Source organism: Aotus nancymaae, unplaced genomic scaffold (genome assembly GCF_030222135.1).
Source record: "Aotus nancymaae isolate 86718 unplaced genomic scaffold, 86718_ANA_hifiasm-v0.15.2.pri h1tg000057l, whole genome shotgun sequence".
Lineage (NCBI taxonomy): Eukaryota > Metazoa > Chordata > Mammalia > Primates > Aotidae > Aotus > Aotus nancymaae.
Genome location: NW_026988471.1, coordinates 25,663,005 through 25,689,930, shown reverse-complemented (window position 1 = coordinate 25,689,930; position 26,926 = coordinate 25,663,005). Strand labels below are relative to the sequence as shown.

The 26,926-nt window shown below is 49.2% G+C and overlaps 1 protein-coding gene across 1 annotated transcript in view; it reads left to right on the top strand.

Annotated features, from left to right (window-relative positions):
• The first annotated feature begins 5,548 nt into the window (after positions 1–5,548).
• Positions 5,549–26,926, top strand: part of CIB4 (calcium and integrin binding family member 4) — a 64,982-nt gene continuing 43,604 nt past the window's right edge. Inside the window, exons 1-3 of the mRNA XM_012475348.3 lie at positions 5,549–5,654; positions 6,345–6,379; positions 17,192–17,288. Coding sequence (XP_012330771.1) covers positions 5,601–5,654; positions 6,345–6,379; positions 17,192–17,288 — 186 coding nt within the window. The 5' untranslated portion in view covers positions 5,549–5,600. The remainder of the gene's footprint in view (positions 5,655–6,344; positions 6,380–17,191; positions 17,289–26,926) is intronic.

Sequence of the window (26,926 nt, the reverse complement as noted above, 5' to 3'; positions counted from 1 at the left end):
GACATTTCCTATAAATAGAATCCTACCATACATAGTCCTTTGTGACTGGCTTCTTCCACTTCACATAACGTTTTTAGAATTCATTCATATTGTAGCGTGCATCAATACTTCATTTCTTTCTATTGCCAAATAATATCCTACTGTATGGACATACCGCATTTCATCTAATCAGTCGATGAACATTTGGGCTGTTTCTACTTTGGGCTGTTATGAATAATGCTGCTATGAACATTATATGAAGTTTTTGTGTAGACTTTGTTTCCGTGTTTCTTGCAGATGCACCTGGGCGTGGAATTGCTGGGTCCTACAGTAACTGCTTAAAACTGCAAGAAGCTGCCAAACTCTCTTCCAATGCGGCCGCACCATTTAACATTCCCATCAGCAACGTATGAGGGTTTCAATTTCTCTATATCTTCATCAACACTTTTATTTGAGCTTTTTTTTCTTTCTTTCTGTTGTTGTTGTTGTTTTGAGACAAGGTCTTGCTCTGTCGCCCAGGCTAGAGTGCAGTGGCACAATCTCAGCTCACTGCAACCTCTGCCTCCCGGGCTCAAGCGATCGATCCTACCACTTCGGCCTCCTGAGTAGCTGTAGCTACAGGTGCATGCCACCATGTCCAGCTAATCTTTGTATTTTCTGTAGAGACAGGGTTACACTATGTTGCCCAGGCTGGTCTTGAACTCCAGGGCTCGAGTGATCCGCCCACCTCAGCCTCCCAAAGTGCTGGGATTACAGGCATGAGCCACCATGCCCAGCGCTTCTTACTTGTTCTTTTGATTTTGGCCATGCTGGTGGGTGTGAAAAGGTGCCTCACTGTGGTTTTGATCTGCATCTCCCTGATGGCTATTGATGTTGAGCTTCTTTTTATATGTTCATTGGCCATTCATGTATCTTCTTACATGTCTATTCAAATCTTTTGCTCATTTTTAAGTTGGCTTATTTGGCCTTTTATTGTCGAATTGTAAGAGTTCTTTATATATTCTGAATGCAAGTTTCTTTTCAACTCCTCTTGAATTCTAAGAGACACCTAGATCAGGGTTGGAGCAGGGGTTGTAGTTTTACCTGTCTGTAAAACTGTAAGTTGCAAGGTGACAGAAACCTTGCAAAGAATACATTCTGCCCCACACAGAGGATTCCTGCAGGGGCAGACTCTGGAGGGGAAGGCTGTAGAAGTGCCCTTCCCCAGAGCCTCCTCCCTGCTCAATTACATCCCTTTCAAAATCTCTGCTGAAGAGGAGTTTGAGGGATGTAATGGGCTGGAGATGGTAGAGAGGCAGGTTGGTTAGTGTATCAAAGGCAGAATCATATGGAGGGAGGATTTCTCTCTCTTTTTTAAAGAACAATAGTTTTTATTTCTGGGGCAAATGAGATGGTACATAGAAAAGCATTTTGGAATTATAAAGGAATATGCAAATGTAAAGTGATATTCTTATTGTTAGTATTGTTATTGTAGAAACCAATGAAAACCCTCTCTGTGATGAAATGACAGAGCCTGTGGGGGTGCAGGGTAGACAGTGGTTGGGGAATTAGGGGGATGAAAGATCAAGGAGAAAGGCAGCAGAGTTTGCAAATCTTGGTTGTGTGTGTGTGTGTGTGTGTGTGTGAGAGAGAGAGAGAGAGAGACAGAGAGAGAGAGAGGGAGAGAGAGATAGAGAGAGACTTTTGTGATTTCTGGCATATTTCTTTACCACCTGTATAATTATTTACTTAATATCTTTTGAATAAGTTCCTATTTCTTTTAATTAAACAAATACATTTATAAAGGAAACTTTAGATCACAGTAATAAATGGCAAACCTGCATCATTTTCAACACGGAAGATACCTTTATATAAACAAATATAGTGAAAACCTGTGTTATTAAATTCTAGCCGGATCCCGTGGCCATCTGGGCCTGTGCAACTACCCCTGACTTCTTAGCCTGGCTCGCTCCTCCCGTCCCTCAGGTCTCTGCTTTGGTGCTTCCATGACCACCGGCCCCTCTCTCCCTGTTCCCTGCTTTCCTTCTTCCACAGCATGTATGGCTGTCTAAGGGATGGGGGTGCACATATTCATATCTGGCTCCATGAGGGCATCGTCTGTCTCATTCACCTCTGTCTCCACTGCCTGGCTCTATGAATAGTGGTTGAGTCAGTAGCTTAAAGCTGCAGGGCAGCTCCCTCCTTTGTTTTTGTTTTCTTTTTAGCAAGTGTCAGCCAGGTTGTTAAAGTCACATCAGCCAGTGCCAAGCTGCCACTTGCACCTGATGTGGTCAGGAGCCCTGAGGCCAGAGAAGGAAGTGGCTTTCTGGAGTGTGGTCCTGCAGGTCACCTGGCTTCCCTGAGTTTCCTGTTCTGTGCTTTGGGAATCCGCAGACCTGCAGCTTGCCCACTTACCAGCTGACTGGCCCAAAAGCATCACTTCACCTCACCAGCTTTTGCCTTCCCCAGAGCAAAGGAGCGAGGATGCCCACTGCCCTCCCTGAGCTGCCTGAACCTGAAGGCAGACAGTTTACACGGACACACCTGGCAGATAGAAGCTGCTCAATCAACGAAGGGAAAAGCTCAAAGGGGTTAGTAGAAGATGGGGTGTAACCACAGGCTTAGCCTGCAAAGTCCGACCCTTCTTTCCGGGCCCAACTTTTTTATTTCTATTTTTTGAGATGGAGTTTTGCTCTTGTTGCCCAGGCTGGAATACAATGGCACGATCTCAGCTCACTGCAACCTCCGCTTCCCAGGTTCAAGTGATTCTCCTGTCTCAGCCTCCCGAGTAGCTGGGATTACAGGTGCATCCCACCATGCCAAGCTATTTTTTGTATTTTTAGTAGAGATAGAGTTTCATCATATTGGTTAGGCTGGTCTCCAACTCTTGACCTCAGATGATCTGCCCACCTTTACCTCCCAAAGTGCTGGGATTACGGGCATGAGACACTGTGCCCAGCACAGGCCCAACTTTTAAAAGTAGTTATATAATTTACACTGTTTTTTTTTCTTTGAGACAGGGTCTCGCTCTGTTGGCCAGGTTGGAGTGTAGAGGCATGATCTTGGCTCACTGCAACCTCCGCCTCCTGGGTTCAAGCGATTCTCATATCTCAGCCTCCCGAGTATCTGGGACTACTAGTGCATGCCACCACGCCTGGCTAATTTTTATATTTTTAGTAGAGATGGGGTTTTGCCATGTTGGCCAGGCTGGTAATTTATTCTTTATTGAGAATGCAATACGTAACAGGTATCTTGCTAAATAAGAGCTTTACATACACTCATCATTTTATTTTGTGCCTGCAATTCTTATGAAGTAGGGGTTTATCATTCCCCTTTTACAGATGAGGAAACTGAGGCTTATAGTATTTTATGACTTGCTTGAGGTGATGCAGTAAGAACTGACAGGCCTTTCAGATTTCAGAGCCCATATTCTTGACTCACACATGATAACCACATAAATGCCTCTATCTACATGAAAGCTTGCTGCCCAGCAAGTCTTTCCTCTTCGAAACACTCGTAACTCTGTACTCTTCCCGGTCTGTGACATCTGCCTCCATCTGCTTTACCGTGTGTGTATGTATATGTGCATGGTGAGGATACATTTCTTTCTTTCTTTCTTTTTTTCCTATTCCTTAATAGTATGAAGAGCATATGTTTTTTGAGGTCTGAAGTCATGTTCAGTCCTCTCTCCCCAGGTCAAGCCAAGTCCCTGGTACACTGTGGATATTCTACCTGTGTCTCGTGAGCAAATGAAGGAATGAGGGCCCCAGGTTTCCTTCTGCCAGGCTCCAGCCCCATGGAGGACAGTCAAAGAAAAAGCAGGCAGTTGCACTTCAGAGATATAAATAAGCTTCATCAGAGAGCCACTGGGATGTTTACTCAGGAGGGCACAGGGAAGACGCGTCCTAGAACAAGGGGACCAACCCTTCACGACAAAGGTGGGTGTGCAGACCCTCCCGGAGGCAGGGGAGGGAGAGATGGCTTCTGGAAGACCCTGCTGGCCTGTGATGTTGATGGCTGTGCTGGGCGTTGTCTCTGTCTGTCTACCCTGCTCCACCCTCCTCTCTGCCCTACAAGAGATCAGAGGAAGAGGAGAGAGTGGGGCTGGGGTGTGGCTTCCAGGTGGGTGGTGCCAGGGCGGGGCGGGTAGCAACTCTTTTATTTTTGAGATAGAGTCTCATACTGTCACCCAGGCTGTAATGCAATGCCTTGATCTCGGCTCACTGCAACCTCTCCTCTACCTCCCGGGTACACGCAATTCTCCTGCCTCAGCCTCCTGAGTAGCTGGGACTACAGGCGCCCACCACCATGTCCTATTAATTTTTTTTGTATTTTTAGTAGAGACCTGGTTTCACTATGTTGGCCAGACTAGTCTCGAACTCCTGACCTCAGGTGATCCACCTGCCTCGGCCTCCCGAAGTGCTGGGATTACAGGCATGAGCCACCGCGCATGGCCAGTAGCAGCTCTTTGTTGTTGGCCTCAGGAGTCTGTGTTATCTGTGTGATTTCCCTACACCCTGTGAGTCCCTTTATTAGACTCTCTTCACACGATCCTGACTTGATGGTGTCTTTTGTTCCTGTATGTTCCCGCAGAGACCCTGACTGATGGGCTGGAGTGCCGTTTTCTGTACTTTTGGGCCACTTCCTAAGGTCGGATCTATGCTGATTTATTTCTGTATCCCCAGGCCTGGCACAATCTTAGGGTAATGGTTCTTTGTTTATTTTTTATTTTGATTTATTAGAGACAAGATCTCACTCTGTCACCCAGGCTGAAATGCAGTGGTATGATCATCGCTCACTGCCGCCTTGAACTCTTGGGCTCAAGTGATCCTCCTGCCTCAGCCTCCTAAGTAGCTGGGACTATAGGCGTGCACCTCTGCACCTGGCAGGTTGTAGGGTTTTTTTTGAGACAGGTTCTCACTCTATCATCCAGGCTGGAGTGCAGTGGTGCGACCTCAGCTCACTGCAACCTGTGCTTCCTAGGTTCAAGCGATTCTCCCACTGCATCCTCTGGAGTCACTGGGACTGTAGGTGTGTACCACCATGCCCAGCTAATTTTTGTATTTTTGGTAGAGATGGGATTTCACCATGTTGGCCAGGTGGGTAGCGAACTCCTGACCTCAAGTGATCCACCAGCCTTGGCCTCCCAAAGTGTTGGGATTACAGGCGTGAGCCACCATGTCCAGCTAGGTTGTGATTCTAACAGCTAGCATCTATTGAGCACTTACTATGTGCCAGACGTTATTCCCTGTATCAGCCAATCCTCAAAACAATCCCTTGATTATCATCCCCGCTTTACAGATGAGGAAACTAAGACACACAGACATTGAAGAGCTTGCCTCAGGTCACATGGTCAGCGTGGGGCAGATCTGGGATTGGAGCCCAGGCAGTGTGACTCCTGAGCTGATGATGTGACTCTCAGCCCTGCCATCGGGCTGACTTTCTGCTTGTTGTGTTGGGAGTGACGTCTCTTAGCCTTGGGAATGAAAAGTATTTGGTTTCTTTGCCAACTCAGCGACTCAGGTGGAATGGGCAGAAGGTGGAATGTAGGTCACCATGGCAACCAGATCAATGAGGTGCCCCAGCTGGTGAGTGCTTGGGGCTGAGGTTCTACTGCTGACTGAGGGAAAGGCGGGGTTGGCATGGGGCAATGCTTGAGATACCAGATGCACTGGGAGGACCTGGAAGAGTACCAGGTAGGTAGATGAGGCCAGGGATTCTGGGCAGAGGTGGGAGCTTTCTGAAGCAGGTGGAATGAACGGGAGAATTCTTTCCTGAAGCTCTAGCAGGGGTGTCCAATCTTTTGGCTTCCCTAGGCCACACTGGAAGCAGAAGAATTGTCTTGGGCCACACATAAAATACACTAACACTAAGGCTAGCTGACGAGCTAAAAAAAATCCACGAAAAATTCTGATAATGTTTTGAGAAAGTTTATAAATATGTGTTGGGCCCCATTCAAAGCTGCCCTGGGCTGCATGTGACCTGCAGGCCATGGGTCGGACAAGCCTGCTCTAGAGTTTACCGCAGGGTGGTAGTGGTCCTCATCTTTGCTAAACCTGTATCCATGTGGCCCGGACTGGTTCTCTGCGGTCACCTTCCTCCATCTGTCTCCTGCTCCAGAGCCCAGAGTTTCTGCCTTGTCTCTGATCTCCTTTCCATGTCTGTGCCAATGCCCTCCTTCCCAGGGCCATCAGAGACTGTGGGGTAAGAAAGAGCACCATTTCCTCTCCTGCTGCCCTCCAGGCATCCACCTTAGCCTGGGGTTCCCCCAGCTGTGTAACAAAAGAATGGGCGTTTCCTCCCCAGCCCCTGAAGTATCCCAGTCCCCAGGGGTCACAGCAGGGATGAATGGAGTGGACTCATCACTTCTCTGTGATTTGTTGCAGGCCCTGACCTTCCTGACCAGAAACGAAATTCTGTGGTGAGTAAAGGCCCCGCCCCTCTTTCCCTCTCCGGGCTCCTCCCTCTGAGCTGGGTTCTTGCCCTAATACAGCCTCACTCTGGTCCCTGAGTGTGGTCCCTGCTCAGAGCCACACACACCTGGAGATGGGGCTGGGAAAGGGCAGGCAGGAATCGGAGGGCCCAGGGGCCATGATCCCCAGAGCCCCACTAAAGTTGAATGAGACATCAGGCTGTAGGCTGCTAACCCTTTACTGGGATCCAAGGTGGGCTTTCTTCATAGGATCATGGAACTTTCTTTCCTTGCAAGGAAGAAAATGTAATGACAGAACCTCTTTGGAATAATGATGAAAGCAAGGAAAGGACTTGGGGAGCTTAGGTCTGAAGCCCATTTTGGCTGTTCACTGGCTGGGTAAACTTGGATGACTGAAGCCCAGCCCTTCCTCCCTCCCTCCCTGCCCTCTCTCCAGTGCTTGTGATGTGCTGGCCCAATGGGGGCCCTGGAGGTGGGATGGTGAACAGCCCTGCTCTCTGTTGTCATACGGACCCCTGTCCAGCGGGGAAGGACCCTCATTCAGTGTGGAGGTGGGCAAATGCCCTTCTGGTGGGGCTGTGGGGAGAGTGAACAATGTGAGAGGTGTGTTTGCATGTTTGGGCCAAGCCAGGTACACAACAAACAAGAAACTCACCAAGACACTTCCAGGAGAAGGTTGGGGAAGGTTCCTTCTCATCATCTGTGCTTGGACTAACCCTCCCCAGTCACCACGTGGAAGCCACATTTCCCACTCAGGGTCTGGGGGTGGCGGGTAATGACTTTGTCACAAGCAAAAGACTCTCCAGGCACAAACAGGGATGGGGGATGGCCAGGGCATGGGGAGCTACAGAAACCAGGGGCTGTCACTGGGTGACATAATTTCCCTTTTGAAAATAATATTCACTCACTTTTTTAAATATAGAAAAATCTGACATAACTCCAAATGACCCACATCCTACTACCCATATAACCTCTATTGAAATTTTCTGAAAAGTAACATATGAATAAAAAAAATGAAATCTAAAAGAAAAATCTGTGAGCATGGCTAGAAAATCCAAATCGTGTGAAAGTTCTAAGTGAAAAGTAAATGTCTCCATTCTCTCTTCCTAGTCCTTTTCCCTCAAGGCCACCTCTGCTCACTGTTGGCTTTTCTTAGCATCTAGCCTTCCAGAAGAATTTTCTGTGCATAGGCCGACACATTTATCCTTCCTTTTACCCCATTCACACTGTTGCATTTATCCCATTCATACTGTTCTGTACCTTTTTTAAAAAAGTTTTTGGGGTTTTTTTGAGATGGAGTCTCGCTCTGTCGCCCAGGTTGGAGTGCAGTGGTGCAATCTTGGCTCACTGCAGCCTCTGCCTCCTGGATTTAAGTGATTCTTTTGCCTCAGCCTCCTGAGTAGCTGGGACTACAGGTGCCCGCCACCACACCTGACCAATTTTTGTATTTCTATAGAGACAGGGTTTCGCCATGTTGGCCAGGCTGCTTTCGAACTCCTGACCTCAAGTGATCCGCCCACCTCGGCCTCCCAAAATGCTGGGATTACAGGGGTGAGCCACTACACCCCGCCTACATTTTAGAACTTCGATAGGTATGACAATGTTGTCCTTCAAAGGAGCTGCACCAGTTTATACTCTCAGCAATGGGGCATGGCCATGCCTGGCCCTTTTTCCAGCCCAGGGGCTTCAAATGGCATTCTTGGATCCACCCCTGGGGTTCCTCTTATATGCCAGGAGAGAGCATGGGGTAGGGGATGAGGGGAGAGAGAGGAGGATGGGAGGGGTTCAGACTCTCTCTTGAACATCCATCCTCCATTTTCATTTGTTCTGCATTGGCCTTCAGAGAAAGATTTCCTTGGAAGCGAGCCATGCTTAGGGACCCTTCCCTTCTGAACCTCCCACCCAGGCCCTGAGATGGCCGCCTCCCAGATCCTGTTTCCGGTCTGTTTCCATCCCCGTGGAAGGTGACTTTCCCCTGAGAAGAGCACAGTTTGGCTCTGTGTTTTGCTGGGGAGGCGGGTCCTGGTGAATGCTGCCAGGGAAGGCTCCAGTTCACAGCTCACAGTTCACGGTTCAGTGCAAACTTCTCCAACAAGCAGTTCTCAAAGCTCTTTCTGGCCTGCCCCTTCTCCTGACAGCCCATTCCTGAGCCTGAGGGGCCCATGCCTGCCCCTGGGTAGCTCCTGCTGGTGGGGTTGGAGCAGCAGTGCAGAAACTCCCAAATGGGAAGGTGATACCAGCAAGAGCTCTCTGCTGCTTTAAGCCAAGGGGAGTCTCCGGACCCAGGAGACCACAACCTGGGGAGAGCTGAGGATGTGGAACAGTTGTCAAGAGCTTTGAAGAATGGAAGAAGACCAGTGAAAGCAGGAGATGCTGAAATGTCCCAGTTCAAAATGAGACGTACACCTTGACCCAGCCATTGCACTTGCATGAAGAGAACACAGGTGAAGTAAGCGCTGATTCATCCATCTGTGGGAGACTGCCCTTGGAGAGGAGGAGGAGGAGCTTTCTGTTTGATATAAAGCCATCTCCAAGATATATTATGAAGTTAAGAAAGCAAAGTGCAGGGGGCTTCCAGTTACATGGAGAATAGAGCATTTTCTTTGACCTCTGTTTCCTCTACTAAAAGGAGATTAAAGGAATTTAAAAAGAAGAAGAAGGAGGAGGAGAAGAAGAAGGAGGAGGAGGAGAAAAAGAAAGAAAGAAACCCATAAGGACAAAGAGAACACAAGCGATGACAGCAGGTGAGAGAGGTCAACAAAAATTTTTGAAGTGCAAAGCAGATAGACCCGTGATACAGACTTAGCTGAACAGAAAGCTGGAAGAGTTTTGCCTGCAGGGACTGGGTGATGGAATTGAGAACCCAGAAAGGCTCAGGAACCTCTGAATGCCGGGATGCAGGAGCAGGTGAAAACAGAAAGGCAGATTGAAGGTTTTATGTGATTCCTTCTTTCTCACTCTGCCATCCACTTCCCTGCCCTGCCCCAGTGGAAGGCAGGAGCTAACCATCTGGGGAGAGCTGGAGTCAGACAGGCCCCTGACTCGGGCCGCCAGCGTGATGAAGAGCAGGGTGAGCTTCTGGTCAGCATTTTAGAGCCTCCCCGTAAGTAGAAATCGAAAGTTAAGGGCCACCAGGTATTTGAGGAAAGAATAAAAAACACCCGCTTACATATACTAAGTCATATAATCATGACATTTTAGAATGCCAGAGATGATGGAAAGATCCTAAGTGCTTCCATAGAGAGGAAAACAGACTACAGAGAATCAGGAATCAGAATAGCTTTGGACTTATGTTGAAAGACAGTGGCTAAACATATTCAAAATTCTAAGGAAAAAATTTCAATCTAGAATTAAGTTCTAGCTAAACCATTAATCAAGAGTGAAGGCAGGATAACAATACTTTTTGACGTACAAATTAAACAAAAATTATCTCTTATGGCTCTTCTCTTAGAAAGCTTTTGGGGGATGTGCTTCATTAAAACTAGTGAGTAAACCAAGAAGAAAAAAGACCCAGGATCAGGGAAACAAAGGTTTTCAACCTAGAGGCAAAACGAATTACAAGGAAGATCGCAAAGGGAAGCTGAAGGTTAACAGCAGTATGGTTGGCCTGGAAAGCAATCAGTCCACATTAAAATTAAGGAGTCAGGGGTTCCAGGAGTGGTGCTTCTAAGAAGACATAATGAATCTATCTACATACCATATTGAGAGGTACTTTACAGTTCTGCAGAAAGTTTGGGGATGAAATAAAGATACTCACACAAACACCAAAGCAAAAAACAAAAGGTGATTATTAACTCTGGGAAAAACAAAAAGCTTTGCGAGAAAGGAAACGTAATCATGTTGCACTAGGGGACTCAGCTTGAGCAATGTTTGAATAATGCATATACAATATATAATATTATAAACACTGAATATTCATTCAGGAAAATTGTTTTATATTGGGAGGTTGGGGAAAAGAAAAGAAGTATATATAGAGAAAAAATTCTCTTTTTTTCTAGTAAGAGGTCACAAGATAATGTCAATAGTGAAAACAACAACAAAAGGCAGTGTCAGCACAGCATTTAGAAGTGCCATGTAAATGTTAAGCAGAAACCAAGTGAAATAGCAAAATGCAGCCAAACTGCTGCCTCTGGAGAGCAGGGTTAGAGAGGGGGTGTGGGGTACAGAGTATTAGTAACTTTGATTGTAAGCTGCACGGTGCTGTTTGCATTTTTCATCTATTTAACTGTATTACTTTGGCAAACAAGACTAGTACATACAGGCTGCTACTGCTCTTGTGAAATAAAAAAGGGCTGTTCATACATAACACCCAGAGGAGAATATCCCTGGAAGCAGACACACAAGCTGATAGTAGGTTATCTTCTTGGCGGGGCTGTGGGGAGTGGAATATGTTAGGGTTGGTGTGAGTGTACTGTCTGTAAAGTGAGGGGACAGCTGTGATGTGGATGCCCAGCTGGTCTGCTCAGGGAGCAGAAAGCATGTGATACTCTGGGAGAAAGTGGCCATCCTGGGCTGCCAAAGCCAAGTTGAGCCAGACCAAGCCCCAGTCACTTTTGAATGATTTTCCACTGTGGCCTCTGACAATGTCTTGTGATTTTCCTATGAGTATGATAGAGAAATGTGGCCCAAATGGCAGTACAGTTGGATGGACTTAGCCGGTTAAAAATGTATTCAAGAGACCGATAGGTAGGAGTAACTTTTGCAGAAAGGCTGCTCTGTCCAACACTTTCCCACCTTCTTATCTGTGGCTTGCATAAGGACATAAAGGCCTGGTCACCAGATCTGCAGATGGCACCTCCCGGGGACAGGTCGGGGAGACCTCATGTGCTAGACTTCCCCGTCCATGGCTGCTTTGGTTTGGCTCTCCAATAAGAGGTCTGTTCGCTCTAAGTTTCAGCCTATAGGACTTTTCCTTTCACATGTTTTTGATCTCAGCAAAAGCAAGGTCCCTTTCTGCCTCAGCATCGGAGCAGCCCTCTCTGACTCTGGTTAAATTGGTTGTCCCAGAAGAAGCCTTTTCCCCATATGCCTCTTCTGGGCCCAGGCCCTTCTGGCTGTGACTTCAGACTTTGTAGACCCAAAGAGGGCCCATGTGGCTTCCTGGGCAAGGCACAGCCTGACTCCAGCCCAGACCTCTGTGTCTCAGGCGCAGGTCAGCCTGACTTAGTCTGAGCCCTTCGGACTACTCTGCATCACCTGGGATGGCTCCTGACACCCTCTTGGGTGGGGTGGGGTCTTGTTTAGGAGACTGCAGCTTTGCTCCCAGCCTCTGCCCAGGCTGATCCAGCCACAGGGCCTGTTTCTTCCTAGCATCTGTAGAGGCTCCAACGCTTTGTAGACTCCATGGCCCTGTCCTGGCCATTAACGGGCACCTCAAGGCCAACAGGTGGAGTGGTTGGTTACAGGTTTATTTCCTGGAAGCTAAAGGCCTGGGTTTGAGGCTCGGCTCTGCCACTTAGTAGCTGTGCAAACACGGGGGAGTTTCTTACCCTCACTGAGCCTCAGTTTCCATTCTTACAAAATAGTTGAGAGAAGTAGAACCTAATCTCACAAGGTGTTATTAGGACAACTGGAAGATCAAATCTGTCATTGTTAGAGCAACGCCTGGCACATGGGTCAGCCCCGAGTATGTGGCTGCTGTTATTATCATGGTATTATTATCCCCTCTTTTTGCAAATGAGGAAATCAGCTCAAAGAAATGAAGTGATTTTCTCAAGCTCACGCAGATTGGAAGTAGCAGATCAGGGAACTAAAAGCCACATTTCCAGGCTAAAGAAGGACCATTTATAAAATACCTACTATGCAGTACCATAGAGCAAAGGACTATTGACCCCATGGGGTGGGGGTGAAGCCAGAAAGCCAAGTCCAGGCTGGGACTTGAGGAGCGGGAATTCGGGCTTGTCATGTTCTTGATCTTGCTGGGGCAATAGAAATACTGAGAAGCTTGTGGAACCTGTGGACGCCTCGGGCTGTATCCTGGCTTTGAATGAGAATCTTGAGGGGTGGGGAGGGCAGATCCTTTTACAAACTCCCTACATGATTCTTACATCGGACCCCATCGAGAACCACTAAACTGGAGGGTCAGAGGCAAGGGGGTAAATGGGATGCCAGAGAAAGGCAGGAAAACCTAGAATCACAGGATTCTGAAACTGGAGGGAGCCAGGGGGGATGCTGTGACTCTCATTTCACAGAAGGGAAACTGAGGCCCGAGAGGGGACTTGGTGAGTCCAAGGTCCCACGGAGAGTCAGCGGCCGAGTGGCCTCCACCCCATCTTAGGGCCCCTGCTCCTGCAGACAGCCCCTCCTGCCTTTCCGGGCAGTGTGGAAGGGAGCCATGGCCTGGCTGCTGGATTGCTGGCAGGCTGAACGTGTGAGTTTTTCAAATGGCTTTGACTTTTGAGTCCATTAGTGATTAATTCAGGGTTCCTTTTAGAGCTGGCTGATCCATATTTGGAGGAGGAGAACATTTCGTGGCAGCCGAGATGCAGCCACGATTCATCTGTGGGCAGCCCGCCCACTCTACAGCCTAGGAAGGCAACAACTCCAGGCAGGGCCCCCCACCAGCACCCTCCGCAGAGGGCTCTCCAGGGGGGCCACTTGAGTCTGTCACCTGGAAGAAGGGTGGGCCCTTTAGGGGTGGGTGGCACAGCCTAAAGAACATGGTTTAGGGTTCAACCCTCCACTTTGTCTCTTCCCAGCTGTATAACCTTAGGTACAACCCTTAAACTCTCTGAGCCTCAGTTTACCCATCTATAGAAATGGTGGCCCCTCTACTTCTCCCACAGGCAGTTGTTGGGAAGATTCAGTGAGAAGATGTGTGTGAGTGCACCCGGCACACAGGCTTTGTCACGAGAAGAGGGTGTCGAGGATGGGGGAGTTTCTTCTCTGTCCTTCAGCAGTCCCTGATGCCTCCTGGGGAAAGAGCTTTGTGTCTGCATCTTTAACATTTAACACTGTGTGACCGTAGGTAGATTATTTTACCTACTTGACTTTCAGTTTCCTCTTCTGTAAAAGAAACAATGGCCCCTTCCTTGCAAGATTGGCATGAAAAATGAAGAATGTCCGTGAGAGCTGGCTGCGTAGAGCAGGGACTCCCAGTGGCGCCCGTGGTTGGGGGCAGGGAGACCAAGTGCGCTTGCACATTGCCTTAGAGATTAAAAAATGACAAAACATTAATTTCTGTTGAAAATTGATTTTACTAAAAGTTCATCTGTTCTTTATCACCTCACACCAGGAATTCTTTTTTTTTTTTTTTTTTTTTTTGAGACGGTGTCTCGTTCTGTCGCCCAGCCTGGATGGAGTGCAATGGCTCACTCTTGGCTCACCACAACCTCCATCTCCAGGTTCAAGCGATTCTTCTGCCTCAGTCTCCCGAGTAGCTGTGATTACAGGCATGCGGCACCACGCCTGGCTAATTTTTGTATTTTTTTAGTAGAGATGGGTTTCACTATGGTGATCAGGCTGGTCTTGAATTCCTGACCTTGTGATCTGCCTGCCTAGGCCTTCCAAACTGCTGGGATTACAGATATGAACCATCATGCCCGGCCTCACGCCAGCAATTCTAACAATGACAGGGACAAAATGCTCCTTTTGACTGGGGGTGGCCACTCCCACTGCCCCGACCTTTTTTTTTTTGAGATGGAGTCTTGCTCTGTCGCTCAGGCAGGCTGGAGTGCAGTGGCATGATCTCGGCTCACTGCAACTTCCACCTCCTGGGTTCAAGTGATTCTCTTGCCTCAGCCTCCCTAATAGCTGGGATTACAGGAGCACACCACCACGCTCAGCTAATTTTTAATATTTTTAGTAGAGACGAGGTTTCACCATGTTGGCCAGGCTGGTCTCAAACCCCTGACCTCAAGTGATCTGCCCGCCTCAGCCTCCCAAAGTGCTGGGATTACAGGCTTGAGCCACTGCGCCCGGCCTGTCCCCTGCCCCTTGTGGGCCACTGGAGACTTCAGCAGTGACAGATTTTCTCTCTCCTTGCTGACCTGTGGTGCCCACCCCCCACCCCAGTACCTTCTTCAAGAATCTCTTCCCCAACCCATTCCACACCCTGCTTTCCGCTCCCTCCCAAATGTGTGCAGTCCCTAGACCCTAGTGACAGCTCAGACTCCTTCTGTGGCCAAGGCAGCAGTCATGGTGCTCTCCATGGATACCACATGGCACTCCAGCTCCCATCCATCAGCCCTCGCACGGGTCTGTGCAATGCCTCTGGTAAGAGGTTGGCTCCTCATAGGACAGAGTTGAGATTTGAACCTGGGTCTGCGTGTGCACAGAGATCTGGCAGTTTGCCTCGGATCTCAAAGCTAGAGGTAGAGAAATAGGATCCAGAGAGATCTGTGAGCATCCCGGTGGGAAACAGGTGACACACTTAGCAGGGTCTTTGAAGGTGCTTTGCAGTGAAGGAACTGTTCAGAAGGAGGCCCAGGGACCCACCCAGGGACTAGTCCTGACTGCCCTAGGCTTGAGGTGCCAGCTGAGAGCTGGAGCTGCAGAAGCTGGCCGCTAGCCCGAGACTGCAGAACACAGACACTGCAGAGTCGTGTGGGGCTGGAGGGAGGGGAGGATAAATCCCCACCCCTCTCTCATGCCTCCAATCCTCCTGGAGCTTCCTTTAAGCTGGAGGGCAAGGGAGGTGGGAACGCTGTCGGTAGAGATGAGCCTCACAGGGCACAGCGTGCAGTGGGTGCGCAGAATCCCAGCACAGTTTCTCTCCACGCTCCCATGGCTGGGATCTGAAGGATGTTTTTCTGGTCAGTGAGATGTGAAACAGTGAGTGGTGGTGGTGTGTGAGGCCTCCACCTGCCATCGTCAGGGCCCTGGGAGAGCCTCCTGCTCTACCTCTGAGTCTCCACCCATAAAATCACCCTCCACATTCTTCACTTAGTTTTTGTTCTTTGAGACAGGGTCTTGCTCCGTTGCCCAGGCTGAAGTGCGGTAGTGCAATCACAGCTCGCTGCAGCCTCAACCTCCTGGACTCAAGTGATCCTCCTACTTCAGCCTCCCGAATAGCTGGAACTATAGATACGTGCCAACATGCCTGGCTAATTTTCAAAGTTTTTGTAGAGATGGAGTCTCCCTATGTTGTCTTAAACTCTTGGACTCAAGCGATTCTCCCACCTCGGCCTCCCGAAGGGCTGGGATTACTGGTGGTGTGAGCTGCTGCACCGTCTTCACTTAGTTACATGTCCCTAAATTCCACCAATCAGAGTCTCACTTGAGTCAACAAACCACAAGCCCTGGAATGTCAATCGGGGACTATTAGTCACTCGCTCCTGCGAGCAGAGTCCTTTCATGGGATTGCTGGCCTCTTAGCACTCCAAGGAGAATAGAGGTTTGATGGCAGACAGGAGAGGAACAGGAAAGGTGTAAAGGAGGGAGGGGTCATTTTGAAGCACGGCGGGGACTACGAAGAGAGGGGAGAGCAAGTCGGGGTCAGGGTGGGGGGGGCTCCCACTGTCACAATCTAGGTGTGGGTTGCGCCCAGCCCGAGGGCACAGGGGCTCCTGGAGTATAGGAGAGGAGCACAGAGAGAGAGACAGGCTGGGTGTCCCTTCCGGGGCCCCGGGTAACACAAACACTCTCACTTACCACACACTGCCGTGACGTTTTATACACCTCCCCTCATTTAATCCGCACAAGCGAGCGCGGGGAGATTTATTACCCCCACTGCAAAGAGGAGGCGGCTGAGGCTCAGGTGGATTCAGAGCCTTGCTCCGCGTCTTAGAACTATGAAGTAGCAGAGTCAGGATTTGAACGTAGATCTGGCTGGCTCTAGAGACAGTGTTTTGAACCAGCCTGTGGTTACCCCGCCATCCACCATTTACACATAAACACACACACCCTTCAGCCTCCTTCACACCACAGCCTCCAAGAGTGGTATCATTCTCTCCCTTATCCAGATGATGAAACTAAAGCTCAGAAGTGTCAGGTTAGTTGCCCGAGGTCACACAGCCTTGCCACAGCAGTTCAGGTTCTGGCATCCAGGCCTCCTGGGTCCCAGGGCACCACTGTCCTCCCTTCACTGTCTGCCTAAGAGCCTACTGGTGGACAGGGACCCGGGTACAGGATAGGGTGAGAGGGACAGGGAATGAGGGCTCGTCCTCTCTTGGCCTGGGGCAGCGTTCCCTCCTGCCCTCTTCCTCTCAGGGGTCACACGGCCTCAGGGGTCATCCCCTGCCTGTATCTTATAGGCAAAATCCTCTTGACTGGCATGGGGTCTTATAGACAGAGACGTCAATGACAGGGACAATTAGGAAGACACCCAGTCCACAATCTGCTGGAACCAGGCTTGCTTTCAAGTGGCCTAGGAAGGCTGGTGGTTTGCTGGTGGCAGACAGCTGGGTTCTAATCCCGGCTCACTCAGGCCCATGAAGTGACCTCTTTTCTGGGGTTGAGGATGGAACTGGACGGATGGCCAGAGGAGGGGACCCTGGCTTCCCCACAGTCCTGCTGGCTTCCCCATTGGTGACTGAGGGACTAGACAGAGGCCCTTCAGCTCTGACATCCTGTGATGACCCCTCGTAGAGTATGCAGCTGGCTACAGGACGTATTTGCCTAACTTTCCTCTCATGTGGCTCATTTCTGCATCCCCCATGATGTGCCTGGCATGCCTGAGGGTCCAGGGATATTTCTAGAAGACATATTTGTTACTGTGTTTTATTATTATTGATTACAGCCTTCTCTGTGTCAGCCAACCCCGAGTCTCCTTCCCCAAAGTGACACCCCACCCCCCTGCAGCAGGAGACGAGCTTGCTGGCCTTCCTCTCGCTCACATGGCCTTCACGCCTCTCTTCTCAGCATTCACGACACCTTCCTGAAGCTCTGTCCTCCCGGGAAGCACTACAAGGAGGCAACACTCACCATGGACCAGGTCAGCTCTCTGCCGGCCCTGCGGGTGAGTCTGGGATGGTGGCTGCGGCAAGGCAGCATCAGTGGGACCTGCTGATGGGCTGATGGGTGCTGGGAGGTGTGGGGTGGGGTGGGGTGAGCACTCCGTGCTGTGGGATGGTCACCTCACTCCAAGGGGCTCCTGGTCCTCCAGGCAGAGGACCCCGAGGACCTGGCTTCCAAACGCTTCCTGGCCACATCTGGCCTCCCTCTATCCTCACCTTGGTCCTGGAGCAGGACAGTGCGGTAACTGTCACTACTTCTCAGGTGAGGCCAGGGGCAGACAGGGCATGAGACTTGCTCCAGGCCTCACCACGGGAGGTGGTGCCTAGCTGGAGGCTCTTACCGGCCCAGCGGATCAGCCTCCGGGGCCAACCTGTGGGTCCTGGGTGGGCTTCAGCTTGTGGTCCACCCGATGCTGTCTGCTCACTCTGTACTTAACCCTCATCCCAGCGGCCCCGCACCAGCCAGTTGCCTCTGATGTCTGTTGAGCCCCAAACCAGGGCAAGTGACCCTAGGCCAATCCCCTGCAGGACCGTTAGGCCTTGAGGAAGCCAGGGCGCCACCCCGGCCATCAGCACAGCACCTCAGCCCTTCTTTTCTCCTCAGGCAGCCTCAGGGGACTGAGGCTTTTCTGGAGGGACTGAGAATTTTCTCAGGTTCTTCTCTGAGAAGCCAGGGGTAGACTGTCCTCCCAACCTGCCTTCTTCCAGCTCCAGGAGAGGCTAACAGAAAGCAGGGCGTTTGCATTTCTGCTCTTGCAATCCTCTCTTCTCATCTCACCCTCAATTTAGCCAACTGTCCCTGAGCTAGTGGCTCCTGTTACACAGAGGGCTGGTTGAATGCTCATTCCCTCTCAGCTTCCCCAACTTTTCCTGGGCCGAATCTCACCTTCCACACACCCAGAAGAAGCTCCCACGCCCCACAAACACACACTCTTGCTATGGGTGGGTCCTTGTCAAACCTTCCCTGGTCTTGGTTTCCTCACCTGTAAAATGGGTAGAGCGGTGGGGGAGGCTGGGAGTGACCATGTGCGCACTAAGATCTGAGCCCCTCACAGGCAGTGCCGGCCTGAGCTGTCCCTGCTCCCCCCACCTCCCAATTCTTTAGGGACAGTTATCTGAGCCTTTGTCTGTGTTATAAAGAGGCCCTGCCCTTCCCCCAGGGCAGCCTGGAAGAGCCCAGAGGCACACAATAAAGGACTCCAAAATCACTTCTGAGATTTTAATTAAAATTTGTGCATCGCATTGAGAGGCAATGTCACGGTAACAAATCATGGCTACGTCAGGCTTCCATATTTTTCATTCGGATCTTGGCAGAATAATGATTTCAGTTTGTCATTGTGCAATGAGAGCCCATCTTCGTTTCTGTCTGGAACGAACTGGGCTCTGAGAGCTGTGGGCACCACTTGGAAGAGGCCTGGGGACACCAGGGCGAAGGAGGCTGGCTCCTGAGGGAGGGACATGGAGGGGGCACAGACATGACATTCAACCCACAGCTGCACCGCCCCTCCTAGGTGACAGGCCTATCTGTAGGGCAGACAGAGACAGAGGAAAATGCACAAAGCTGGGTCTTGAGATAGAGGCTGGAATGGGGAAGATGAATGTGAAAGGGTGAGGGGTGGGTAGTTGGGTGGGGTAGCTGGGAGAAGCTGGGATCCTGGAGGGGAAAGAAATAGAATCCCCGGAAAGGTGAGTGAATCAGAGACTGTGGCTGTGCCAGAAACAAAATGGGGAGCCTGTCTTCCTAGCACCCTTTCCCTTCCTGGCCTTACCTCCACACAGCCACACCCCATGTGCACACATGCGTGGCTTCCACCACACATACGCGTGCAGCTGGGACTTCCCTCAGACCCAGACCATCCACTAAGGGACCTGGGGCCAGGGCCAGCCAGAGAGGCAGGGCTGATGGGAAGCTTCTGCCTCCCCTGGGTGGGGGCAGGGTCACTGGTCAGTCCCAGACTCTCTGAATGCTGAGACTAGAAAGAAACTTAGAGACCACCCAGTCTAGTCACTGTCAAATGCTCCCCACCCTGATTTTACTCATGGGGAAACTGAGGTCCCCAGAGGGAAACAACTTCCCAGGAGCCATGTGATGGAATAGTCTGAACTGGTCCCTGCTCTGGGGGAGTCAGCCTGGACTCTGACCCAGGCAGGGCCTCCTAGCTCTAATCAGGGCTTGGCTGAGCACAGACCATGTGCCTGGGTCTTCCAGGTACCACAGAGGGCCCACAGGGAGCCGAACTGGAGGGGTGGCATGGAGGATGCTGGTGACCCATGGCCCCAACACACCCTCCCCCAGCAATAGCTTTGTCTCAGCAGGGCCTGGGGCTCTGTTTGAAGCCCTAAAGGAGTAAGCACTGGACTAAGATCAGGAGGGCTGCGTCTGGGCCTGGTGCGATCACATTCCACGCATGTTACATCCCGCATCTATAAACCAATATGAACACCTTGTGCTGGGTAAGGGACCCGGGGGGGTGGGTTAGCCATTGTCCTCTGCACCCTCTTTTATGTTCCCCGCCTGTTCCTCTCTTGCATGTCAGGGATGAGGAGCCTGTTGTGGTTAGGGGTGGGGTACAGCAAGGCTTTAGAAGACCTGGGGTGAGGCAGGCGGGGCGAGGCCTGCTCTTCCCAGTGGGTAGGCTGGGTGCACAGGATGGGGCTGGGATGCTCCACCTTTTCTGGAGTCTCAGATTCCCTCTTCCCCCTGAGCTTGCTCACTGGACAGCAGCTGGGAAGCAGGGTCTTGGCCACATGACTTTAATTTTACTTTTCTGATTTAATCTTCCTAAATGGTCATGATTTTATTTTATTATACAAGTAAGAGCCAACTCATTGTAGAAAAACTAGAAAACACAGAAAAACAAAAATAAGATAAAAATGATCTATTAGTTCACTTCAAGGGATGACTGCCACAACCATTTTGGCTTATTTCCTTCCAGACTTTTTTCTATGCAGACATATACATGTTGATTGGGATCCCATTGTGTTTTGTGTGTGTGTGTTGCTTTTTTTTTCTACTTGAGTTTCTTTCTTGCTTTTCCAACTGGTCTCCAACAGCCACAACCATCTTATAAACTGAAGACCCTGAGCCATTGCCCACCTAGAGAACTAGGGATAGGCACCGGGCCAGGTGTGAAAGAACTAGGTTTAGATTCACTTGCTAGCCACATGATCTTGGGCAAATCACACCACAAGAGGAACGATTGGGGTGGGGAGAAGCAAAGGGGCAATTAGATCTCAGCTAACTATACTAAAAGGCTACGGTAACCAAAACAGCATGATACTGATACAAAAACAGACACATAGACCAATGGAACAGAATAAAGACCCAGAAATAAGGCCACACATCTACAACGATCTGATCTTTGACATACGACAAAAACAAGCAATGCGGAAAGAATTCCCTATTCAGTAAATGATTCTGGGAGAACTGGCTAGCCATATGCAGAAAATTGAAACTGAATCCCTTCCTTATGCCTTATACAAAAATTAACTCAAGGTGGATTAAAAACTTAAATGTAAAACCCCAAACCATAAAAACCCTAGAAGAAAATCTAGGCAATACCATTCGGGACATAGGCACTGGCAGAGATTTCATGATGAAATTGCCAAAAGCAATCACAACAAAAGCAAAAGTTGACAAATGAGATCTAATTAAACTAAAGAGCTTCTGCACAGCAAACAAAACTGTCTGTGCAAGCCAGGGCAGGAAGCGGTGGGGGGTGGAGCCTGTTTTCTGCAGGTGAAAGGCTGTCCTTAGAAGAAGAAAGGCCTCGCTATAGGTGGTCCCAGGCATAGGTCCAGGTTCAAGCACATATAGATTTCTCCACAATGCAAGGAAACACTCCCTAACTGCCAGCGCTATGTACTGAGGGAATGCGTGCTCTGTCACTGAGGGGTGTTCCAGCATCCTTAGGTCTCAAAGGGAGACTGGACTGATGCTCTGGTGCCCTCCTCACTCTCTGAGTCTGTGGTTCCGGCCCTGGGGCTTGGTCTTACTCTCTTTTGTAGTGTGTTATCTACCACAGTATGTCCCAGACTTAAAAAAAATTACAGTATATATTAGGTATATATATTTATGGGGTACATGAGATGCTGTGGTGCAAAATGAAATAAGCACATCGTGGAGAATGGGGCATCCATCTCTTCAAGCATTTATCCTTTGAGTTATAAACGATCCAATTACACTCCAAGTTTTTCCAAATGTACAATTTTATTTTTATTTTTTATATTTATTTATTTATTTATTTATTTATTTATTTTTGAGACGGAGTTTCGCTCTTGTTACCCAGGCTGGAGTGCAATGGCGCGATCTCGGCTCACCGCAACCTCCGCCTCCTGGGTTCAGGCAATTCTCCTGCCTCAGCCTCCTGAGTAGCTGGGATTACAGGCACGTGCCACCATGCTCAGCTAATTTTTTGTATTTTTAGTAGAGATGGGGTTTCACCATGTTGACCAGGATGGTCTCGATCTCTTGACCTCTTGATCCACCCGTCTTGGCCTCCCAAAGTGCTGGGATTACAGGCGTGAGCCACCGCGCCCGGCCCCAAATGTACAATTATTATTGACTACAATACCTATATATGTAATATACATATAGACCACAATACCCTCTTGTGCTATCCAATAGCAGGTCTTATTCATTCTATTTTTTTGTACCCATTAACCATCCCTGCCTGCTCGCCCCTCCCACTAGCCTCCCCAGCCTGGTGCCAGACTTTTTATTTTAAAAAAAATCCTTTTTTGAGGTGGGACTAGAGATGCCAACTTTCAGTTTTGCCAAGTAAGGACATTAAAAAAAATATGTCATCCACTGTCAGTGACCATCATTTTATTTTAAAGAAATGTTACTTTTAAAACAAAAATGTAAGAAGCCTCACGTGTTTTTTCAGACACACCCCTTTTTGTCCTTATTGTTCTCCGTTTGTCACTGGTTGTCATGAACTTTGTCACTGACTCATCCCTAGGGCTCAGACCAGCTTTTGGAGACCTAGTGTGAGGACTAAAGATTCCTTCCGTGTCTTTCCGATTCTGGACAAAGCAGAAGCCTTGCTTCCCAAAATGAGCAAGGAGAGGCTTGCTGGGAGGTGGGGGTCCGGGTGTGCCTGCGTCCTCTGCGGCTGCAAGGACGGGAGCTGCGTGACTCACACTGCCCAGAACTGGGCCCCAGGGAGCTCTGGGTACTGATATAACTTGGCTCAGGGGCTTGAGTGGTCTGGGAAGAAAGTTCTGTTTTCTTAACTCGTGGAAGAATCGGGCTTGTGAATATTGGGAAGAGTCTGCCCATCCTTGGAGAGCAAGGCGAGAGAACGTCCTGGGTAGCGAGAGGAGCCTGCTGACTGGAGTGCCCTGCACAGCGACGGGACGCCGTGCTCCCTTTCCACTCGGCAGTTTGTTTTCTTCTGGTCTGATGTATTTGGTGTATTTAAGAGTGTATTAGCTCAATGTTTCTGTTCTTGTAAATAATTATCTTGCTTTCTGTAAACACAGATGAGTGTGGCATAGCGTGACTCGGGTTTCTAGTTTCCGGGCCCAGAGCTGACTTTGTGAGCACGGATGGCCGGAAACAGGGCCTGAAGGAAGATGGCAGGGTCTTGGAGCACGTAGGGTGGAGGCCTGTGCACTGGCGGGGGCCACCCCAAACCCCTGGCCTCTTCACTCCTCCCGCTTGGGCCTTCCTGCAGGCAGATGGTCTTTGCATAGACCCGCCCCTACTACACTTTATCCCATCTGTCACAGCGCAGAGAGGTTTGGAAACCTGCCCAGAGAGGTGTAGGGAGGTACGGTCAGGATGGCCCCTAAGGTTTCAGCTCCATTTCAGCTTCCATCTATCCTCCAAAGTTTTCCAAGCCTTTCTGAGCCCTGCTTACAGTCTGGTACCGATCTGCTTAGAATAGCTTGCAAAGAACTCTCTCCCAAGGCTGAAAGCAATGAAAAGTCCTGATATTTATTTACTCAGACTTTCAAGAAATCCTAAAAGTAGGTGGAATTTGGATGGTAGTATATTTTTAAACATTTAATATTTATTTATTTAGAGACAGGGTCGCACTCTGTTGCCCAGGCTAGTATGCAGTGGTGTGAACACAGCTCCCTGCAGCCTCAATCTCCCAGCTGAAGCGATCCTCCCACCTCAGCTTCCTGAGTAGCTGGGACCGCAGGTGTGTACCACCACACCCAGCTAATTTTTTTATTTTGCATAGGGATGGGGTCTTGCCATATTGTCTGGCTGGTCTTGAACCCCTGGGTTTAAGCAATCCTTCTGCCTCAGCCTCTCAAAGTGCTGGGATTACAGGCACGAGCCACCATACCTAACCTTAATTTTCATTCTAATTAAAAATGTTTATTATTTATTTATTTGAGATGGTGTCTCACTTTGTTGCCCAGGTTAAAGTGCAGTGGTACCATCTAGGCTCGCTGCAACCTCTGCCTCCCAGGTTCAAGCAATTCTCCCACCTCAGTCTCCCGAGTAGCTGAGATTGCAGGTGCCTGCCACCATGCCTGGCTAATTTTTGTATTTTTAATAGAGATGGGGTTTCACTATGTTGGCTAGGCTGGTCTTGAACTCCTGACCTCAACTGATCTGCCTGCCTTGGCCTCCCAAAGTGCTAGGATTACAGGTATAAGCCACTGTGCCTGGCCTTTTTTTTAAGTTTTTCTTTTTTTTGAGACGAAGTTTCTTGCTCTTGTCGCCCAGGCTGGAGTACAATGGGGCAGTCTCGGCTCACTGAACCTCTGCCTCCCAGGTTCAAGCAATTTTCCCACCTCAGCCTCCCAGGTAGCTGGGATTACAGGCACCTGCCACCACGCCCAGCTAATTTTTGTATTTTTTTTAAGTAGAGACGGGGTTACACTGTATTGGCCAGGCTAGCCTCAAACTCCTGACCTCAGGTGATCCACCTGCATCGGCCTCCCAAAGTGCTGGAATTACAGGTGTGAGCCGCCACTTTTTTTAAAGTTTTTAAATCAAAATTATTCGTGTGCGCCAGGAGTTAAGTTGCTCTATGGAGGTTGCTACATTTCCCCTTCTCTAAGACAACCATTTTCAGCTGTTGCCTGATTCATTTCTTATTTGCCTCTATATCTTTATAGAGCACCTTGTATTGCCCCTTCTTGATAGTTCAGCTGTTGACTTCCCCTAAGAAGAGCTAAAGCTCTTCCCCTCCCCGACACCTGTTCTATTCCTTGCTCCTCGTACTCCTGCCCTCCCAATATAGTTATTTCATAATTTGGGAGAGATCAGTATTCAATGTTTTGTATTATTATGATCACACACACTGTTCAGAGCTGAGTCATGAAATAAGCTGTGGTTACTTTCCCTTTCTGTTTAGTTTTGTTTATTTTTCCTGGACGTCATCGTTTTTGCTTAGTTGTCTATGTACTTTTCACTGAATTGACACCAAACCTCTGCCAATCTTCTAAATCTTCTCCAAAGGCATTTAGAAGTGATAAGTTTTCTGTACATTTTATTTACCTAGCAAAATTTCTCTTAGAGCCTTCTAACGTGCTCTAACCAGGACTGGGTTGCCCTCTGAGCCTGGTACATGTTACCACCCTGGTCCTGTCATGACCATCTCAGATTCTTCTCACCACTCTCTTGGGTCTTGCATTTTCTGTTTTCATGTCTCTCCATTTACTCCCCTTCTTTTGGTGGAGCACATCCTCTGGTAGCTTTCTGATAAAGGGTGCATGCAGGTAAATGTTTTTACAACTTACATATCTGAAAATGTCTTTTTCTCCTCTTATACTCTACTGAGAATTTACTTATTTAGTTTTTTTTGTAGAGATGAGATTCCACTATGTTGCCCAGGCTGGTCTTGAACTCCCGGGCTCAATTGATTCTCCTGCCTCAGCCTCCCAAAGCGCTGGGATTGCAGGTGCACACCACTGAACCTGGCCTTTGATTGATCATTTAGATGGAACTGTAGGTTGGATATTGTTTTTCTTCAGAATTTGGAAAGCATCACTTAATTGCATTTTAGCTTTCACCATTGTTATCGAGAGGTCCAAAGCCTTTCTGTTTCCTGGTCTTCGTGACCTGTTTTTTTTTTTTTTTTTTGAAACTTGTAGACTCTTTTCTTTTATTTGACTATTCTGATATTTCAACAACAATTAATAATCATTGGCATGAGTCCTTTTCCCTGTGTGTGAGGCATGCAGAGGACCCATTCAGTCTGGAAACTCATGTCCTTCAGCTCTGGGACCTTTCCTTTAATTATATGATTGATAACTTTCTCCCTTCTGTTTTCTTTTTTCTTTCTTTCTGGAACTCTAATATCCTGCTGCTATACATTCTAGATTGGTCCTTTATTCTCTCTTTTCTCTTCTACTTTTTACCTTCGCCTTTTTGCTCTTCTTTCTTGGCGATTTCCTCTGATCTTTCTCTTTTTTGGAGCGTCCTCTCCTTTTTCCTTCAAGGTGCTTTTCCCACTTGCTTGTTTGGGTCCTCGACTTTCACGTCAGAGGGCTTCCTCAGATATCTGGTCATTGAGGGCTCAGGATTATGAGTGAAGGGTGGTTGCTAAAAAGCTGTTTTAAAGCTAAAGTCCCTAGGTGGGATTTATCACCTGGGTCCTGCTTCCTCTTGCAGAGGCCTGGGCTGGAGGGGTCTCAAAGGCTTTTGGGTTTTTGAGCCTCTTTCCCCTGGATATGGCACAGCTGGAGGGTGTTAGAACCTGCCTGTCCACCTGAGAGGAGGTCAGACTGGGAGGGAGGCAGAGAGGAGGTCATTTTGAGGATTCCCTAGAACAGTGGGGAGTAAAATTCTGCCTGCTAGCATCCTAGAGCCATGTTCAGAAAGAAGGCTAGTGAGGTCTCAGAGCTCAGCACCTATGCGTTTATTCACTCCCCAGTTCTCAACTGTGTCTGACGTCCTCCGTGGAGAAAGCCTCTACTGTACTCTCCCCAGAGAACAACCTCCCGTCTTCTGCAGGGGCTAGGGATGGGCAGTCGCCCCACGGTGCTGAGCGGGGTGGTGTCTAGACCTCCCACTGCTTTCAACACTTGCCATTGGCCTTCCTTTCAGCCAACCTCTATTCCCAGCGCTGCCAGGAGCTTCCAGTTGCAGAGCCTGTAGGGGATTCCGAGATGTAGATCAGGGTGGTGTCACCTTCCCTGCTGTGGGCTTAGGGTTCTGCTTCCTCAGTCACAGATTCTGTGGAGGATTCTGGGATGTAAATCAGGGTGGTGTTGCCTTCCCCACTGCAGGCTTAGTGTCCTGCTTCCTCAGTCGCAGAGCCTGTAGGGGATTCTGGGGTGTAGATCAGGGTGGTGTCACCTTCCCCACTGCGGGCTTAGGGTCCTGCTTCCTCAGTTGCAGAGTCTGTAGGGGCTTCCTGGATGTAGATCAGGGTGGTATCACGTTCCCCGCTGCAGGCTTGGTTAGAGTCCTCCTCCCTCAGTCACAGAGCCTGTAGGGGATTCTGGGATGTAGATCAGGGTGGTGTCACCTTCCCCACTGCGGGCTTAGGGTCCTGCTTCCTCTTGTCTGCTGGGTCACTTCCCCCTTGCTTGTCTGTTTCCCGTGGATGTCACTGTGAACTGCTGCTGTTTCCCCGTCATGATCTCTATGTTTTTGTGGGTCATGCCACTGAGAAACCCCTTTATTTCATTTTAGCAGGTGTCAGGAGGGAGTGAGGTTTGATGC